Source organism: Lineus longissimus, chromosome 12 (assembly GCF_910592395.1).
Source record: "Lineus longissimus chromosome 12, tnLinLong1.2, whole genome shotgun sequence".
Classification (NCBI taxonomy): Eukaryota; Metazoa; Nemertea; class Pilidiophora; order Heteronemertea; family Lineidae; genus Lineus; species Lineus longissimus.
In genome coordinates this window covers 10,536,618-10,557,420 of record NC_088319.1, presented here as the reverse complement: position 1 = coordinate 10,557,420, position 20,803 = coordinate 10,536,618, and the positions used below count along the sequence as shown (strand labels likewise).

Below are 20,803 nucleotides of genomic sequence, written 5' to 3'. Positions count from 1 at the left end.
GAATTCATAAAAACAAGAATTTGGAACTTCAGAAATTAAAAAAACTCAAGTTTTTTTCAAAAGGGTGGGTAAAAGTTTCCTATACCGAGATACTAAATGTATTGATTCATTGTAATAATATCACCAAGACGAACAAAATGATATCTTATTCAGCTCTGAACTCCTTAAGATAACGGTGATATAGAGCATTTTGTCTAAGAGACAAAATTGATTATTTAATTTCCCGTGCGATTATATTTTTTGCCAATACCAATTAGTAGAGCTCACCGAATTACGATCGTAATTCTATTCTATAGCCAACAATAGATTCATGATCACCACAATTGTTGAAAAACCTGACTTTGGTCCCTGTTAATAAGTTTATATAATGGACGTGATGGATAGATAGAAAACGTGATATAAGGTAGTCCCAGTGGTCATCCACATAATTGAGGACCTTGCATTATTAACAATGCCATCCAAATTCTCAGTCTTTATTTATTCTTGGTGTTACTTATACAAAGAATGTATAAAGCGAGCGATTATAATTTTTGCCAATACTAATTAGTAGAGCTCATCGAATTACGATCGTAATTCTAATCTATAGCCAACAATAGATTCACCACAATTGTTGAAAAACCTGACTTTGATCCCTGTTAATAAGTTTATATAATGGACATGATGGATAGCTAGAAAACATGATATAAGGTAGTCCCAAGGGTCATCCACATAATTGAGGACCTTGTGTTATTAACAATGCCATCAGCTACGCTATTTAGCAATGGTTTTGTCAACAGATTGTCTGATCATACTTTATAACGTCATTGTGATTGGAAAAGTCGGTATACATTTTTAGCCAACATAAAGGCCTGTTTCCACCAAAACCGCTGCGACCGACGGAGCGATCATCGCGACGATTTTGTCGATTTACAGTTCCCACCGAATACGGGAAATCTCGCGAGTAATCGCAACGAGACATCCGAAGTGTTTTTGCAAATGGCTGACATGCAAGAAACAGACGTTGTATCTTTATACCAGGACAAGAAATCGAAAGAGCAGCATGGAATATGGGTTCATGATATATTCCAGAAATACGGGGAGTATCATCAGCTTGTGAGAGAACTTTATTCGCACGAAGACAAATTTCACCAGTATTTCCGTATGAGTACACGTCAGTTTGGAGAGATCCTGAACTTGATAGAGGGAGACTTGATGAAAGAAGATACGAACTATCGAGAAGCTATAACACCGAAAGAAAGACTAGCCATTTGTTATTATTAGGCGGTATAACGAACATTCTGATTGGTACCCGTGCGGGTAATCGCATTAAAATCAGTCTGAAAGTCATTTCCAGCGATGATCGGAGCGGCTGACGCAATTTGACTGAATCGCACTGTACTGGTGGAAACTGTTATGGGGTAATCCATGAAAGTGATCCTCTGCGACCGTCGCAACGACAAACGGGTCGCAAATCGCTGCGATAACCGCGTTCGGTGGAAACAGCCCTTTATTCTGATCTTCTGAACATTCAAGTAAGGCTACGATATTTTAGCAGTGATGTAAACCAGGTTGACGTGGTCACCTTTGAACATATCAGTTATCAGAATACATGGCAGTTACCAGAATATTAGCACTGCAGTTACCACACAATAGGAAGCAGTTACCAGAATAAAAAGCAGTTACCAGAATAAAAAAGCAGTTACCAGAATAAAAAGCAGTTACCATACTTCAAAGCTGCTGTCATAACATGGCAGGAAATCATAGCTTACGAAATAAATATGAATCGGAGTAAACATAATTACATCCTGAGATAATCACAACACTAAAACATTCCGTCATCCAAAACGGCTCCACGAGTCGACCTACATGCCAGCGTGCATCGGTTTTGTGCAAATATGCACTGATAGATACAGTATTTGTGCCAGCGACTTCGCACATCACTTTTGCACTGGAAATGACCAATTTATCAGGTTGGCCGATTTTTAACGAACATTGCCGCGTTTGTCAATATGTTTATGCCAAGTTATCGGGCCAAAACGTGTTCCAGATCATTAAACACATCATGACACAAATGACGATGTCGATCAATGGGACAGGCGTTCGCGTGGGCGTTTCAGGGGGATTTGCGAAAACTCCCTTATATCTCTGTGCCCCACAGCCGCCCGTAAACTGAGGCAGGGGAGATATATTGTTAGCTCCTCAGATTTTAGCCATACGCTGCACATGGAGTCCATATGCAGCCTCGAAAAAGGCCAGCAATTCCAGCCGTACGTAATCAGCCTACAGCGCTTACTGTCCCTCTTGTATACATGCTTCCCGAAATTGGTGGCTTGCATTGGAACTAACTTTTTCCCCCTTGTCCGTCATTAAAGGCATTCAAGTGTGTTGGTCAACCATGACTATCTCCTTTGTCCCTCCACCATAAGACCTAGTTTCCCCTTATGACATCACTATTTCGGACACTCAGCGCCCCATTTCTGGAAAGGTGTATAGTGGAACGGGCCCCGGCCGGTTATCTCATTGGCAGAGCGCATGGCGTCACTCTCGCTCAGTGATATAACATTCTAGCAGACGAGGGATTCGAAAATTACTGGATCATAACTATTAATTCCCAAGTAATGACCCATTCATTGTTGACTTGTTCATCATGATGATTTTGGACAATCGTTGGGGTACAAACAACCCCCGAAACTGGCAAATGCACATTACACAATACTATTAACAGTACACTGCATCATAAATTCAACATGCCATCATTCTCCACGCAGGTGTAATTCCATATAAAAAAGTAGATTGGATGATTCGTTTTACCTTGTTGATATTTCCCACTCTGGTATTACTCCACTGAAGTGCCATTAACCTAAATTATTCTTCAATTTGATAGTTGTAGCAGTTCCCGAGTGGATATCATAAGATGAATCTGTCTCCAGCGAGAGAAGGAAAACATTAGTCTTTAATTACTTGTTTATATTCAAGGCCATGTTTTACATGTAGGTGGAAGCACGTTCATAGACGGTGGACCTCGGGAGAAAGGCAGTGCTCTGTTTTGTTGGTTCAGCAGTGGTGCATGGCACAGTGATGTTGCGATACGACTGAAAAATCATTGAAATAAATTAGGGCAGTTGGGCGTTGGAAGAACTTTTTATGGTTTTTCAAACAGCATAAATATGCATCACCAAGTTTTAAAAACTCTAAAGGTTTTGACCTTGGGAAAAACTTCAACGAGTTCTTCATATCCTTGAAAAAACCTCTTAAGGCTGCATGAGTTGGCTCAACAATCCTTTTTTAAGAATGTGAACGTCATCTCGCGACCCCTCCTAGTAGTTTTCTCACGTCTTATTATTGGACATGGTCTCTCCTAAATCTGAACACAGCGTACCGTGCCAGTCCCATACGCATATGTCACGGACAAGCCTCGCATAGCATCATGGAATTTACAATACTTTCAGTGTCAGTGTTCTGTTTACAACCTCAACTTGACCCATTTGAGGGTAAAACACTCACGAATTTATCTGCTCATTTTATAGAATTGTGAATTTTAACTCTTAAAGCTTCAGATATACAACCTTGAATGACAGAAACGGAAACACTTCCGCAGATGTCCACCGGAAGTAAACCCAAACAGATCCGACGGGTTAGTTCGTTGGGACCACGTTGGTTAACACTTGCGTCAAACTTGTCAAAACGTAGGCAGATCTTTTGTTGTGTTATCCAAAATATATCTGCACCCTTCCAGTCGAAATGTCAAGTCAAATAAACTGCGACAGGGTCGGATGCCGGTGTAATGTTTTTGGGTGTTTCTGTTTTTGAGTGTTTCCCCTCATTGTTTGGGAACGCTCAAAAATAGATTGACAAGTTTTTCTGTGTATCCCCCCTATTGAAAAGTCGTGGTCTCTCTAGCTGCCTATTGTTTGGAAACACTGACACATGGGAAACAACCACAGATGTTACACCGGGTTAATCAATTCTAAAAGGTACTCCACTAAAAGAATATTTGCTAGGCCTATGGGTTATTGGCCATTGGTCTCGGGCATTAATTTGGTCCTACTTACTTTTTATGCGGTCCAACTTAAACCGAACGCCTTGTATTGGCATAGTTTCGGCTTTGGCTTCCGAAGATTGATCAACTGTACATACGCTTCGGCCCATTAGGTTTCACCAATACTTGTCCCCGAGGGTTGTCCATTTCACCGACAGCTCCCTCCATAGGGCTTCCGAGTGCTTTTCATATCCCAAGTATGATGTACATACACAAAACACTATGAAGTTAACTGGAACTCTGACACTATCACAGTCCAATTGACCTTACTGTGATTCTGCACTATATAAACATACGAGAACCACAAATTGACCAATCTGCCCTGGCGTGGATGGATTCTTCAACCGCCTGGAGCAACCAAAACTTAAAAAATAACTACCGGCAAGTTTAATGCACCAACGTTATTCCTATCTCTCGAATCCCATCCGTTGCACTGTTGCATGCGCCGTGAACCAGACCCAAGCATCAATTATAACAAACAGGACAATGACGGGGACAAAGACCTCTATTTTTAATTGGAACAAGATGCTTGTAAATGCCCCTAGATGCCCCCATGGCCCAATTACTACCGACACAATAAAACTTAAGGCCAAGGGCACTCTTGGAACGCTCTTTTGGCTGTCATTTCAGAAAGCACGGAGCAGATCGGGACACTCCAGTCGCAGTGGACCGGCCTCGTCATGTCGCCGGGAAAAACGGCCTGAATGACGAAATGGCCTGCATAGGAGTCTATAACGTGAACTACCAGCTGACACTGTGTTGTTTTGGAAACGAATTGTCTCCATCAATTTAAAATAAGCCATGATTCAGTCCGTCCCTCTTCATTGACGTTGTAAAGAGTATAGTTATTGTTATAGAAACCAATACATGTAAGAAGTGAAGGATAAGGTACCTCTGGCAATAAACTATTTAACTATCACCTACCTGTATCTGAGTCGAATTTGAAGCGAACGCCTTGCATTTTACGTTTTTTGATGTCTTTCTATCATCAGTATAAGCTTTGTCCCCCACTGAGGTCAATATAAAGTCATTGGTATCACCCGAGTTTATGCACTTTTTTGGTAGTAAGAGGTTAATCTCAACCATCAGTTAACTGTCAGTACCAAGAATCAACTACGCGCCAGATAAAGTGGCACCACCTAAAGGGCATCCCTGTTGCATTTTTTAAACACTAAAACGTCTCACGTCCCTCAACCTCACGAAGTAATGCAAACAACAACTGTTCACTGGCTGCAAGTACCACCAATTGATTTTGAAATATCCTTTTTTCCACCAGAACTTATCCAGTTTGTTTAAAGATCCATTGAAGACGGGAAAGGGGTCATCAGATGATGCACAATCGGTTTCATAAACGTATGATAACAAGACGAAACGAAAATTGGGTAAAATGACGGAAATTCCGACAAGTCATTGAACCTGGTACCTCACCCAACAGAGATGTAATGCGTCTCTGCAGACAAATTGGTTCGTACTTAGGTGTCGGCGTTCTTTCGTTCATTACCAAGGATACAACGGTAAATAAGCCCTCGAATCATCAGCGGGAAAAGTCCAGGTTGTCACTTTCCTTAACTGCCTTGCAGACAGTTTCCATAGCTGCGGTCGAACTGTTCTGAGTCAAAGATATGCTTGAGATGAATACAACAGAGCATACAACTGGCCGTTAAAGGGCACCCAAGGCAAAACAGAAAATACAGTTTCATCAGAAAAATGGATATTTACATGTATCCGCCACTGTCGCGTTCAAATCACGTTTTGAGCGAAATAGCTGTGCTGCACATTGTACCCCTGACACGTTTTGAGTTGTTCTTTTTACGTAACATACTGTAATATAAAACCAGAAATATCCGGTATCAAGTAGAGTAAACAAAGACTTTAGTCTTTGCTTATACATGTGTATTCAAGTTTAACCCACCCCGGTAGGTGTTTCCGCCAACTAAATATTTCCAATACTTTCACATACATTTTATATCACCTTCTATAATTATCGAATCACGTTTTACATGATCAGTTAGCATGGTTAGTTACTGTCTAAAGAGAGTCAACAGAATTCCATTTCTATTATTATGGCAAATACTTCCACAATCAATGATGCAATACTACCAGAACGCACACAGTTGGCCGAACGTTCATTACAAGAAGTACTAGTTATGTACGCTTCCACACTAAGAGGCGGTCATTTATTCTGGTACCCCTTTCTTAATGCACTATACCCGTTTTAACCAAATACATTAATCTGTAGATTTTGAATCTGCATCAAAACAGTTCCCATGGGTGAAGAAACAGAAGAAAACAATCCTGATGAAACAGTCTGTTGAAATGAACATCCAAATCCAAGCCCACACGTTTATTCTCAATGCTACACAACTCGGCAAAGGAAGCAGTCAGGATTTAAAATCCTACCAGTTTATACAGTTGCTACAGAGGGGAAGCTATCCTTAGCGGTTAACTGCAGCTAAGTGAAGCAATGCTTATACAGTATCATCATTGTTGAGCGGGCAGCTTGTCAATGATGTAATGACGTCCTGAGATTTTGAGCCTTCGATCATCAACAGGCGGCATCGAGATGTTATCCATGGACCAGGCTAGCTACCTTCTCTTAACAAGTTTGTTCATGATTCAGGGATGAAACCCGGCCTTAAACAATGCGAACAGAGTCCAATCGTTCGAAGCAGTATGGCTGGAATTGGCTTATGTGGATCTCAATTCGGGACGATTTACGGGTCAGAAAGGGGAAAAGTGAGGAGTGATGAGTGAATCTGAAGCACAAGTGTGAGGAGGCCTTTATGCAATGGTCCGATCCGTAATTTGAATTGATATCACTGGTGAGCTTTCGCAAGCACTAGCCAAGCGACTACCTCTAGCGGAGATTCATATCGTTTTCGATACTGGAAGTCGCTTGCCTAACGGGCGGTGGCGAAAGCTCACTATTGTGTGCAGGTACACGTAGTTTACCAGCATTTACTGTTGGTCCAACTAAATCTAGTTCCTATTTCTAAACCCAGGCGATGCCAATAGTCAGTCATAATGCATCATACTTGCATGCATGCTCGCGTGTTATTTGTATACAATCGGTGCGTGAAAATGATCTTTCCAGATCGCTGCGTGTTATCTTTATACTGAATGAGAATATACCACCAGGTTGGTGTATTGTTTCGCAAATCTGTCGAAAACGGTAACTTTTCTCTGGTGCCAACGGCAGTGGCGTTTGTCATTTTAATAGAAACGACCACCAAAGTAGACCAACGACGTAAGCCTTTAATGATGCGCAACCTCCCCATTTTTATGAGCGTTTCGCTATAGGTTTCCTGTAGGAAATAAACGATACCTATTAACGGCTTGAACAGTTTTATCTCCCACCCCAGTCTCGAAAGAAATCAGGACCCATTCAAAAGAGCCTGGCATCTAACAACAAGTATCCATCGTCAAACTCTGTACGCCCCTGTCAAAACTAGAATTTGAAAACATGGAAAACACTATCTCCGTACTGACAAAACTGACGTTGAATTTGAATCACTGGGTCTATGAAATAGACTTTGAATAACATAATGCCAACTGTTTGAACGTCATCGACTCGGAGGCAGTTCAATGACGTCATCACGCCTCCCAGGGTTCCCTGCCGTCCCATCCTGTGACGTCATCAAGATTTGCGACGTAGTGACGTTGCCAAGGCAGAAAATAATCCGAGTTTCTCGCGAAACAAAGTCTTTTTCATCTTGCGCGCTTATTATCTTATAAATATGGGTTGTAAGCAAACGAAAGTCAAACCTTTTAAGGAGCAGAGGCGAGGGTTCAGGAGGAGCAAGGATTCTTGCTCAAGTGGAGAGGAAAAACGAACCGAAATAGCTCTCGACGAGGAGTTTGAGCGACGGTGCAAATCCCGCGCTGGGGGCCGTTCGACTCGGTCAACCTGCTCGGTCATGTCTCATATGAGCGACGACTCGGACGGATTGCCTATCAGAGGACCAACCCCATTTGCTAGTATCAGCAACACAACATACACAATCGAAATCCGGGAGGCGGTGGAACATCATGTGACATCATGCGACCTCAGGCCCGAAAAGCTGCCTCCACTTAAACGCGCCAGGCCAAGCGCAGCACGGGGCACGCGCCCACCACATCGGCCATACGACTACTTGGTATACGGGAAGGAGGTAAATCCCGGACCCTCAGATAAATACCGGGGCTCGGCACAAACGCACGAAGATATGGATGCAATAGATCTTGAATTGGAGACTATTTTTCTACCAAATGAGCCAAAATGCCAAGTTGTTGAAGTTACAACTGAGCCAGAGAGAGAGAGCTCCCCGGTTTCTACTGCAGTCCGACCAACTCCGAGAAGGGTGCGCCCATCCGCTGCAAAGGGACCAAGGAAGGTCATGCTATTTGAGAAGCGATCTGAAGCTACGATCATCAGAAGCCACCTGAAGATTTACAGCAAAGCAGCTGATGACATTGTCGTGATGGACGTGGAGGACTTCGACGTCGATGGCCTCTCCGATTGTTAAATCGGTGGGGATGGGGGTGTGAGGGGTGGTGCCGTGGCGATATATGGTGAGTAAAAGGTGGGAAGCTCAGCGAAAGGGGAAGTGGAGGTGTAAACATGGAATTGGAGGTGTCCACTGCCCGACACGGAGGACAGCTTGAAGAGGGCTAAACCAGTAAAGGATTACTCCCCTCCCATCATTTTTGTACGAAAATCCCCCTTCCACCCGAAAGAAAAAATCGATGATAAACCCATATCGAAATACTATCTTCAGTAGGGCCTAAACCAATGAAAACTGCCTCCCCCTCCACCACTTTTAGGAAGGATACCGCTCTCGCTCACTGTGTCAAAGAAAATGTTGACTCATCCAATCACCAGCATGATGAGAAGTGCACTCGTTCAAAAAACAGTATGTTACTGTATCGTGTTTTCTCAGATTTGGGCTCATGTCTCCCATGTTCTAGAATAACAATCCTTCAGACTGATGCAATAATTTCTTTCTTTCAGCCACTTAAAAACAAGAATCTGAAACAGAGGGCTGCATAATCTCGGCCGCGAGAATACTTGAAAATAAGCACCGGACGATCGATCCATGTCAGGACTTAAAATAATACGCGTGCGGTCGATGGAAGTTACACAATCCCATACCCGATGATTCCTCCCGCTCTTCGAGTTTCTGGGCCTTAGGAAGACAGGTATTGCATATTTGAAATTTCAGCTGGAAAAAGTAGCCCATTGCCTCTTTCGAAATCTGAAATCAATGCATTGTCACACCCTACAAGTTTATAGTGTTCCCCTGAAATGTTCGCTGCGGGTTGAACATTTACGGGTTTGGGGGTTTAGAGGGGGCGTGGGATGGGGTGGAGGCGGAGGGGGGGGGGGGTGCTAGTCATAACCAAGGGTTGCGCTTCAAATTAAAGGACACACAGTGATCGCCACAAATTGAATTATCGTGGGCTATTTTTCTTATTCTAACCACTTTTTCTCCATTCAAGGTAAAAGTGGTCGTGCGCCAGTTCCTGGAGGAACCATTTGTATCCTCGGAACCAGAGGCAGTGAGGAAAGCTAAAAGTCTTTACAGGTATTGCGTTGACACAGATATGCCTCAGTTCAGTTCAGCTTCAATAATTGCCGAGTAATCATGCGACTTAGCCAATCAAAAAGTTCTATGACATGCTTGCAAATACCCCTTGCGTTTTATGGTTTAAAGTTCGATATCATCGCATGCAGACCACCACATTGATTGTGACCTTCGGCAAGTCACATCACTTTGTAGAATACATCGTATATAGAAATTCCTTGTATCATTTGAGCATGTAAGGGCAAGGAGAAGATCAAACACATGGGGTAAATGGTTGTAATGCACACATACATGATAGAGCTCAACTGTACCACCTTTCTTTACTAGATTTCTTTTAGTTTCAGATTCTTGTAACCGATTATGACTAACCGATAATGACACCTATCGACAATGACAGCATCATTACCGATAAGGACGACTACCGATTAATGGCGACAACCGATTGTTACGACCACCGATTAATGCCGACTACCGATAAGGACGACTACCGATTAATGTCCACTACCGATAATAGTGACTACCGATTAACGTCGACTACCGAATAATGGCGACTATCGATTAATGACGGCTACCGATTAATGGCGACTACCGATAATGACAGCTACCGATAATGACTCTAAAACGTTTGAACATGGAATTTCGAACATTTGGATCTGCATTCTTTACCATGGTTGGCAAGGTGTGATAGTGCTGGCCGAGTCTGGTCTCCCATTTTACTCTGAACGGATCCGGTTTGGGGTGGGGTTACCAAAAGACGTACACTGCGTCACTGAAATATGTGATAAAAAAAGCAAATCGAGGCACCATGGTTCCCATATTGGGTTCCATGGTGAATGCATGACAGGCGCAACCTCTGGCGTGGCCTTGAATCCCACAAGTTGTAAGTCCCTGGCGTGACGTCAAACTCCGTAAACGGCCTGTCTTGTTGACTCAACATGCTTCTTGTTATTTGGGATTGGTATAGGGTGAAATGGGGGATTCTGACCCGGTCACGTTATCATGCTAAACCGCCTTGGTGAGAAAAAGGATTCAAATGCAGAGGAGTAAAGTGAGGAAGAACACCGAAAGAGACTTGACATTGACAATACGAAAAGCCTTTGCGACATTGAAATACAAGCAAGTGGCGACAACAAATGGAAAATCTACAGTGACAACGAAATAAACCATCAATGACCATAAAACACTTTTTTTAGTTTTCGCACAAAATGCCAAACAATTTACGTATGAAGTGATATAATGAGGCACATATATGCATGTGATCAGACTTCATTTTCTATTGACGCAATTCCGAGAAATGATACTCCCCTGCAATCACGGACCTGTCAGCCTGTAGGTCCGTGCTGCCATCGATCTTCCACACGCTGTCCACAGCTTTCCAACGAGTGGCCATGTCAAACGATTTCTTTATCGAGCCCCATGAAAGCCATTTCGCGGGTTGGATGTTATTGAGATTCGCCCTTTGAGAAGACAGTAAAACAAATAGGAATTTAGGCCTATTTGCGAGCGGGCTTTGTTTTAAGACAATAGACCATGTATTTGGCTAGGCCTGAATTCTTTTATTTGCGAGTTAAGGGACAATATTTGCAGTAGCTGGGCAGGCAAGATAAAGTTACACAAAGTCGCCAATAGGGGTCTCTTACCTCTCACAGCACGTCGAAATGATTCACGCCTGTACGAGGAATACATTTATGGCAAGCCGTCTGTCTAATAATTAAGAAAACCAGGTTTTATTGAAAAAAACCTGGTTTTCTTCTTAAAAAACTTAGTAGTATGGAAGAAAACCATTGTTTTCTTCCATGAAACTAAGTTTTCTTGCAAGAAGCATAAGTTGATTAAAAAAACCTAGTTTTCTTTTAAAAAACCTGGTTTTTTAACAAGATAACTCGGTTTTTAAAATCAACCTATGTTTCTTCCAAGAAAACCTAGTTTCATGGAAGAAAACTATGTTTTGTGGAATAAAACAAGGTTATATGCATTTATTTTTCAAAACCAAGTTTTTAATGAAAAAGACCAGGTTATTTTCAAAACCTGGTCTTTTTACCTCGTCCCGGACTGGCCCAAGCATGGCAGGGGAGAGGTTGGACTTTGCTTACCGGGTAAACTAATGTGGATCGCCAATCTCGCCCAAAAGGAGCCACGCGAGTGCTGAGGTAAAAAGACTCGTTTGTTTCGAAACCAGGTTTTCTTCTTTCGAAACTAGGTTTTCTTAAAAAACCAAGTTTCATGGAGAAAACATGTTTTCTTCAGCGAAACTAGTTTTTTTGGGAAGAAAACCAGGTTTTTATGAAAAAAACTAGGTTGATTTAATTATTAGTCAAATGGGTGGATGAAAACATGGTTTTTCTTTTCGAAACTTGGTTTTGAGGAGAAATCATGGAACCTACACTTTATCTAAAAAGAATAAGTTATTTTTTAAAAACCTAGTTTTATGGAAGAAAACCTAGTTTTCTTGTTGAAAACACACTTTTCGGGAAGAAAACCATGTTTTCTTCTTTAAAAACTAAATTTCATTGAAAAAAACATGGTTTTCTTCAATGAAACCAGGTTTTTTAAGAAGAAAACCAGGTTCTTTTCAAGAAAACTAGGTTTTATTAATTATTGGACGAACGGCCTGCCATATACATTTAGTGCTGAGCCTGACATGACCCAGGGCCCTTACTGTGTTTATTAAGCCCCCCTTTAGGAGGGGCTCTTAAGATACACGTGTGTGCGGGAGTAGATAATGTAAATGAATGATGAGAAATAAAGAGAGATTGTATATCCTACAAACAATTTTTTTTGGTATTTTTCTGAATTAACTCCGTTGAGTTTACCGATTTCTCCGCGATCTTCCGGTGGTGGTTGCTATCCCATTGGTTGAAATTAATTTAAATCTTCATGGGAATTCGCTACATCATATGCCTAAGAAATTGGCCAATTATATTAATATTTTTATCAGAGAAATATCCGTCCTAAATAATGACAGAAAAGGGTGGTTTATTTCAATTTTGTGTCGACATGATCGAGGTCACGTGACATAAAAACAAAACAATCGCACACACCCGTCCCACGGCCGTTAGCTAGGTAATTTTTACTTGTGGAGAAATCCCTCGGTCTTGTTACTATGAATAGCCTGCCGACCACCGCGCCAACGGCGGGTTGAGTAACCAAAGTGGCTTGGTATATAATAAGGAATACGACCAGGAGACCCGGGCTCGCGATTTTCAAAGTTGGTCAAGCAAATCTCCTGCTACACCATCGACGAGCCGTGTAGTTGGTTCCACATTGTAGCATACACCACCAAGATGAGAAATTACCATATAATTTTCCCTTTTCATCATTCTGTTTACGTTTATAAAGCCTTGCTAGTTTCTATTCTTGGTTCATAAGAGTATCTCGATATGGGTTCTTCGTTACCATGTACGAATTCTTGGCATATGAACCGATCTTACCTGTTTTAAACTGATTTTCCGGCGAAATATCGAAGAAACTCGCACGGGATTTGGCGCATCAGCAAATTTCTCCGCCAGTTGACGAAGTACCCAAAAACTGATTACGCAGTAACCATTCCTGGCACATGACCTAATTATTATTCACTTCCGATTTGGGTCCCTCCCTTTTATTATCATAATCGACGCGTTCAAAGTTGGTCAAGGGAAATTACTTCATATATCATGCAAATTACCACGAAGGCGTCATATTTGCAGATCAACCAATCAGATCGGAGATTCCACAGGAGTCATATGTGATCAAATAAATTGTTAAGGCACATTGTTGTCTAACGGCCGTGACGTATGATACATTCTGTACCCTAGCGGCCAATAAATAAACTACTTTCAGCCGTCTGCTCCGGTCTCGTTAGGGAGTTTTTCCCAAATGTACGCGATGATGACGTGCCCCATTAACAGGACGTAACATCTATTTTAAAATGCGTTTCGAAAGTGAATGCATGAGGACAACCCAATTGTGTCGTATATCACTGGAAACGCCCGATTCCCGTGAATAAGGTCAATCACAATGTATTACATTACCAAAACAAAAATGTGTCGGAAGGAACTATATGGATGGTCCCATCGCTCCAGCAGTATGACACAGAAGGGCTAGTTGACTGTCCACGGGGGGGGGGGGGGGGTTTGGGGGAGCTTCCCCCCCAACGCACTGGTAAAAACCTATGTCGACGGAGGGGGGTTTGGGGGGGGGGGTGTCCCCCCATTGTAACAGCTGTAGTTGTTAGAGCTTGCACTTAACATATGCTCGTAGGGGGGTTCGGGGGAGCTCCCCCGACCTAAAGGGGGGCTCACTAAGTTCTTGACTTTACATATTAGTCACCTGAAGATGGCGAAACTAGCCGCTCTGCTCCTGCCTATAGTCCACCTTTAGAGTTAAAAATTAGATTACGATGAAGGAGATCGCTCGTGGGCGGCCACGGCGACTAAGCGGAATCTGTGGAAACTGGGTGGAAACAGCCTAAAACCAGTATGAGAATAGCGATATAAAAAATATGATAAACATTGATAATATTTCAAACCTGTAAGATATTTCATAACGCATTTAGGCCAAACGGTCTGCTTTTTGTTCGACCATTTCCACATCGACCGTGGTGGCAGAGCATGCTCCGCACAAAACAGTGAACTCTTCACTGTCTCCATTTTCCGCTTACACAGTGGACAGTTCACAGTTGGCCAGATGCTTTCGCCGTCTATTATCCGCTTCTTGAACTAACAATGAGTGGGCCCATACGTGAGACAAAAAGTTACCAGATTGTGACTCGTGGCTGTGAATGATAGGACCCTGACCCCTGATCACTGCCAAACTTTATATGTGAGACAAAAAGTTACCTGATTGTGACTTACGGCTGGGAATGATGGGACCCCGACCCATGACCACTGCCAAACTTTATATGTGAGACAAAAAGTTACCAGATTGTGACTCGTGGCTGTGAATGATAGGACCCCGACCCATGATCACTGCCAAACTTCATACGTGAGACAAAAAGTTACCAGATGGTGACTCGTGGCTGGGAATGATAGGACCCTGAACCATGATCACTGCCAAACTTCATATGTGAGACAAAAAGTTACCAGATTGTGACTCGTGGATGTGAATGATAGGACCCCGACCCATGATCACTGCCAAACTTTATATGTGAGACAAATAGTTACCTGATTGTGACTTACGGCTGGGAATGATGGGACCCCGACCCATGACCACTGCCAAACTTTATATGTGAGACAAAAAGTTACCAGATTGTGACTCGTGGCTGTGAATGATAGGACCCTGACCCCTGATCACTGCCAAACTTTATATGTGAGACAAAAAGTTACCTGATTGTGACTTACGGCTGGGAATGATGGGACCCCGACCCATGACCACTGCTAATCTTTATATGTGAGACAAAAAGTTACCAGATTGTGACTTGTGGCTGTGAATGATAGGACCCCGACCCATGATCACTGCCAAACTTTATATGTGAGACAAAAAGTTACCAGATTGTGACTCGTGGCTGTGAATGATAGGACCCCGACCCATGATCACTGCCAAATTTCATACGTGAGACAGAAAGTTACCAGATTGTGACTCGCGGCTGGGAATGATAGGACCCCGACCCATAATCATTGCCAAAATTCATACTTGAGACAAAAATTTACCAGATTGTGACTCGTGGCTGTTAATGATAGGACCCCGACCCATGATCACTGCCAAACTTCATACGTGAGGCAAAAAGTTACCAGATTGTGACTCGTGGCTGGGAACGATAGGACCCCTACCCATGATCACTGCCAAACTTTATATGTGAGACAAAAAGTTACCAGATTGTGACTCGTGGCTTTGAATGATAGGACCCTGACCCCTGATCACTGCCAAACTTTATATGTGAGACAAAAAGTTACCTGATTGTGACTTACGGCTGGGAATGATGGGACCCCGACCCATGACCACTGCCAATCTTTATATGTGAGACAAAAAGTTACCAGATTGTGACTTGTGGCTGTGAATGATAGGACCCCGACCCATGATCACTGCCAAACTTTATATGTGAGACAAAAAGTTACCAGATTGTGACTCGTGGCTGTGAATGATAGGACCCCGACCCATGATCACTGCCAAATTTCATACGTGAGACAGAAAGTTACCAGATTGTGACTCGCGGCTGGGAATGATAGGACCCCGACCCATAATCATTGCCAAAATTCATACTTGAGACAAAAATTTACCAGATTGTGACTGGCGGCTGGGAATGACAGGACCTAATCGCCCCAACCCCTCATACTCCTGGCACATAGGGGAAAAAGGTCTCTTATTGTGACATGTTGTTGGAAATGATACCGCCTGTAGCCGCCCATCCTCACTGCTAAAATGAAATAAAAGAGTCAAAATTTCAAGTTCAAATTGTCTATTCGGCTACAGTCAAAAACTATATATAGAACAAATTAAAAACACGTGGTCATTCAACAATATTCCAGATTATCATACCTCATTAGTATGTGAGCCAATCACGTCGCGTCATTCACGACCACGTGCCATGTGATAATTTTGACTATTCCACGGCATTATTCCACGGCTGACGTCATCGATGACGCGATATTGCAAATGGCGGCCATTAAGATTTCGACGAAATCGGCGATAAAAAACAGCATATTTACGGCGTTTTAAGTCAGGAAGTTGCACAGTGATACTGTCAGGGTCTTGAATTACACCCACAAAGTAGGTAGGTTGCATTGGGTGGGACTGTTACATCCACGAACAGAAAGTACAAGGCATTCAAGTTGGGCCTGGACTCGCTTCAAACAAACATCGTCTGCTAATGTAAACACACACTGTCTACAGTACATAATGTACACGTCTTGGCTCCATACATGATTTGCGTATCCGCCGATTAAAAATCACTTTGACAGTGGTTTGGGTCGCTGTGCAAAACCTGCTGGGCCGATTTCTTCAAGGTTAGGTTTAGTATGAGGTGTGATAAAATGACATGCAATATTTATATAATATTCAATGGTATTCTTCGTTGCGCAGAGAATGTGCGCAAAAGCAAACACACAGTAGAATGTTCACTGTTTAATGCGATATCGACAACAGATTGAACAGTGAAATGCTCTACTGTTGTATAGTAGAGAGTACGTTGGTGGTGGAGTTAAGACAAAGGCCGGGTCTATTTGGCAAGCCGCTCGCCGAACAGGCATCTTTTTTTGTCCTGTTTGGAGAGCCGCTTGCCAAACAGCACTAAAAAGCCACCCTGTTCGGCAAGCCGGGCTTGCCAAACAGGGCAAAAATACTACCCTCTTTGGCGAGCCGGAGAGGTTACAACATGTTGGCCAATCAGAGAGCAGTGACGTCATATTCGAATTTATATGCGCATATTTAACAATGGCCGACTTCCCGCTCTCGATTCAATTTCTGTTTCTAAACTCGGGTTTTGGTCAATAATCCATGAAGAAGCATGTACATGTACATGACTGTATGGATTTACAAAAAAAGTCATAAACGTGATTTAACTGATAAGCATGTTAAATGCATTAGTGAGCATTTCTAAAGGCGTTTCACTGTAACTCCAGTGTTGCTGACCGTGTTGCCATGAATGATAATGAGCTCCTGGATGGTTGAATATGCATGAGTTCGGCTCTCCATCTAGGGCAGAAAAAAGGCGCTGTTTGGTGAGCCGGGCTTGCCAAATAGTCACTTCCTAAGACAAAACGTGGCGAATATTACTAAGATTTATCATATATTTAATATAATCGCAGAATAGTCCGGGAGCTAAGCGACATTTATTTAACATGCAAGCTACAAATGATTTTTCAAAATGTGTTGTGGGATAGAGTACGCCTACTTGACCATAGAAACCCAGTTTTTCGAGTGGTGGGTGTAGGAGATAGGGGGGTTAGAATATTTCTTAATGACTTCATCGTTGGACCACGAATGGAGCTATGTACAGGATAAACAAGCGTCAATATACACCTAAATCTTGAACGGTTGGATTTAGACCCCATAAATGTATTACCTATAGATAAAAACATGGTGCCTCTGATTGAGATAAGCATGTTTTTAAAAGCCTCCTTTTGATATGTTGTAGGAAATGACATTTTAAATTGGTTTATATGGAAATCAAGGCAGAATACATAAAAAAGTCATTTCAAACCACACTGCCACTTAAAAACTGTCAAAAACCATCCCACATCAAATTAAAATCATTTATAGCTTGCATGTTAAATAAAAGTGGCTCAGCTCCCGGACTATAGGGCTATTTCCGCTCAGTTCCGTCAGATTCCGCAGGTTTCGCAAAATTGCCTAGGCCCTCGTTGGTACATACTCTGAGGACAAATATTGTGACGTATAGCATGATAGTCACATCCGTTTAAAGCTATTGGTAGCAACATAGCCGGTTGGTTGTTTAATTAAGGTTTTATTGGATATACGCTACAACAAAGTATCGCTATAAAGGAGGAGTAATCTGTAAGGAGATTGATTTCCTAAGTGGCCTTTTAAATTGATAGTTTAAGAAGTTTAAAACTTAAAATGTGGCGTGAGGATGAAACTTCGGATCCTCTCGCAGTCTCTGCCAACGCAGAATAGCTGACTAACGTTTAAATTGATAGTTTAAGAAGTTTAAAACTTTAAATGTAAGCGTGATGATGAAGCTTCTGATCCATTCGCAGGATTGCCAGGGCAGAAGAGCTGGCTAAGGCAACACTTTCCCTAACCACTGACATTCGCGTCTTTCACCAGTGGGGCCGTCTGTTAATTTCGATTTACCATGTACCTAACCCATAAGAAAACACAATGAACACAAATATAAAGCGTACTCTCTAGAGCACCAACAGTTTATGTAATACATTGTATGTAAGTAGAAATTGTTGTTGAGGTTATGTACCGGACCGTTATCACAGGAGCGAGCATTAGCAACGGTTAGCTTACGCCAGACAAGCGGTACTCAGCATCGAATGCTTATCCAGCGTATGCTAACTTCGACGTAACAGTACTCAGCAAATGTAACTTGGATTACAGTTTATCGCCAAGTTTAACAAATAAACTTGGTTTTATTCCCTAAAATATAAGTTTTTCATCCAGTGGTAACTTAGTTTTATAGCAAAGAATCTTGGTTTATTAACAATAACTGGACAAATGGCTAATAAACCTACCTTTTTACGTAAAAAAACTTGGTTTTATACAAAACAACTTAGTTTTTTGCAATAAAACCTGGTTTTATTGTAAAAATGTAGGTTGTTTTGAATAACTGGACAAACGGAGTGCACAAACCTACTTTCTATCGAGAAACTTGTATTTTCTACCTCGCCCCATGTACACAAATCCGCGATGTTATCGGGACGAGGATGGGCAACCTCGGCACCACGTGGTACTAATGCTGCACTGCACTGCACTCTGTAAACTAGTTAGTGAGACCCTATACTCATCCCAGATAACTCAATGTAGGTAGGATCGAGGTTTAAAAATGTAAGTTTTCTAATAAACCAGGTTTTTTAAAAAAAACTAGGTTTATTAGTAATACACTTAGTTTTTTTAAATAAACTAGGTTGTTTTGGTAATAAACCTTGTTTTGTTGAATAAATGGACATTTCTGTACAGAAACTTATATTTTATACGATTATGGGGTAAAAAACCAAGTTTTTTTAGGTAATAAACCAGGTTTTTTAGCATAAAATGTTAGTTTCTGTTAAAAAACCTACTTTATTAGGAAAGAAAGTAAAAAAACTTGGTTTTATTAAAGAAACTCGGTTTATTAGCTAATAAACAAGGTTGTTTTAAAAAAAACCTATATTTTTTCCAAATAAACTTAGTTTATTTGGTAAAAAACCAGGTTTTTTTTGAATAAGTCTAGGTTTTTTTAATTACTGGACACTCCGCTTGCCATAACCGCTTTACTTTGCATTATGAAAGACCGAAAACAAGTCACTGCTTTACTTGGCAGCATAAAAAATATGCAACCTAACCGCTGTACTATATATCATCAAAGACAGAAAGCATGCCATTGCTTTCCTTAGTATCATCAAAGATCGAAAACATGCCATTCCTTTACGAGGCATCACCAAAGACCGAAAACATACCATTGCTTTTCTTGGCATCATCAATGATCGAAAACATGCCATTGCCTTATTTGGCATCATCAAAGACTGAAACGCCATTGCTTTACTTGGCATCATCAAAGACAGAAAGATGCCATTGCTTTCCTTAGTATCATCAAAGATCGAAAACATGCCATTCCTTTACGTGGCATCATCAAAGACCGAAAACATGCCATTGCTTTCCTTGGCATCATCAATGATCGAAAACATGCCATTGCCTTATTTGGCATCATCAAAGACTGAAACGCCATTGCTTTACTTGGCATCATCAAAGACAGAAAGATGCCATTGCTTTCCTTGGCATCATCAAAGATCGAAAACAGGCCATTGCCTTATTTATCATCATCAAAGACTGAAACGCCATTGCTTTACTTGGCATCATCAAAGAGTTGCTACAGAGGGAAAGCTATCCTTAGCGGTTAACTGCAGCTAAGTGAAGCAATGCTTATACAGTATCATCATTGTTGAGCAGGCAGCTTGTCAATGATGTAATGACGTGCTGAGATTTTGAGCCTTCGATCATCAACAGGCGGCATCGAGATGTTATCCATGGACCAGGCTAGCTACCTTCTCTTAACAAGTTTGTTCATGATTCAGGGATGAAACCCAGCCTTAAGCAATGCGAACAGAGTCCAATCGTTTGAAGCAGTATGGCTGGAATTGGCTTATGGGGATCTCAATTCGGGATGATTTACGGGTCAGAAAGGGGAAAAGTGAGGAGTGATGAGTGAATCTGAAGCACAAGTGTGAGGAGGCCTTTATGCAATGGTCCGATCCGTAATTTGAATTGATATCACTGGTGAGCTTTCGCAAGCACTAGCCAAGCGACTACCTTTAGCGGAGATTCATATCGTTTTCGATACTGGAAGTCGCTTGCCTAACGGGCGGTGGCGAAAGCAGGTACACGTAGTTTACCAGCATTTACTGTTGGTCCAACTAAATCTAGTTCCTATTTCTAAACCCAGGCGATGCCAATAGTCAGTCATAATGCATCATACTTGCATGCATGCTCGCGTGTTATTTGTATACAATTGGTGCGTGAAAATGATCTTTCCAGATCGCTGCTTGTTATCTTTATACTGAATGAGAATATACCACCAGGTTGGTGTATTGTTTCGCAAATCTGTCGAAAACGGTAACTTTTCTCTGGTGCGAACGGCAGT

General features: G+C 41.9%; 1 protein-coding gene across 5 annotated transcripts in view; it reads right to left on the bottom strand.

Moving 5' to 3' along the window:
- The window catches only part of LOC135497221 (potassium voltage-gated channel subfamily C member 1-like), a 108,577-nt gene that overhangs the window by 7,935 nt on the left and 79,839 nt on the right, over window positions 1-20,803 (bottom strand). Inside the window, exon 1 of one of the 5 annotated variants that reach the window (XM_064786982.1) lies at window positions 10,249-10,559. The exons of 3 other annotated variants lie outside the window; for them this stretch is intronic. In XM_064786982.1, coding sequence (XP_064643052.1) covers window positions 10,249-10,294 — 46 coding nt within the window. In that variant the 5' untranslated portion in view covers window positions 10,295-10,559. Of the gene's footprint in view, window positions 1-4,031; window positions 4,440-10,248; window positions 10,560-20,803 lie in introns of those variants that run through there. One more of the 5 variants, XM_064786980.1, reaches the window with a different exon arrangement.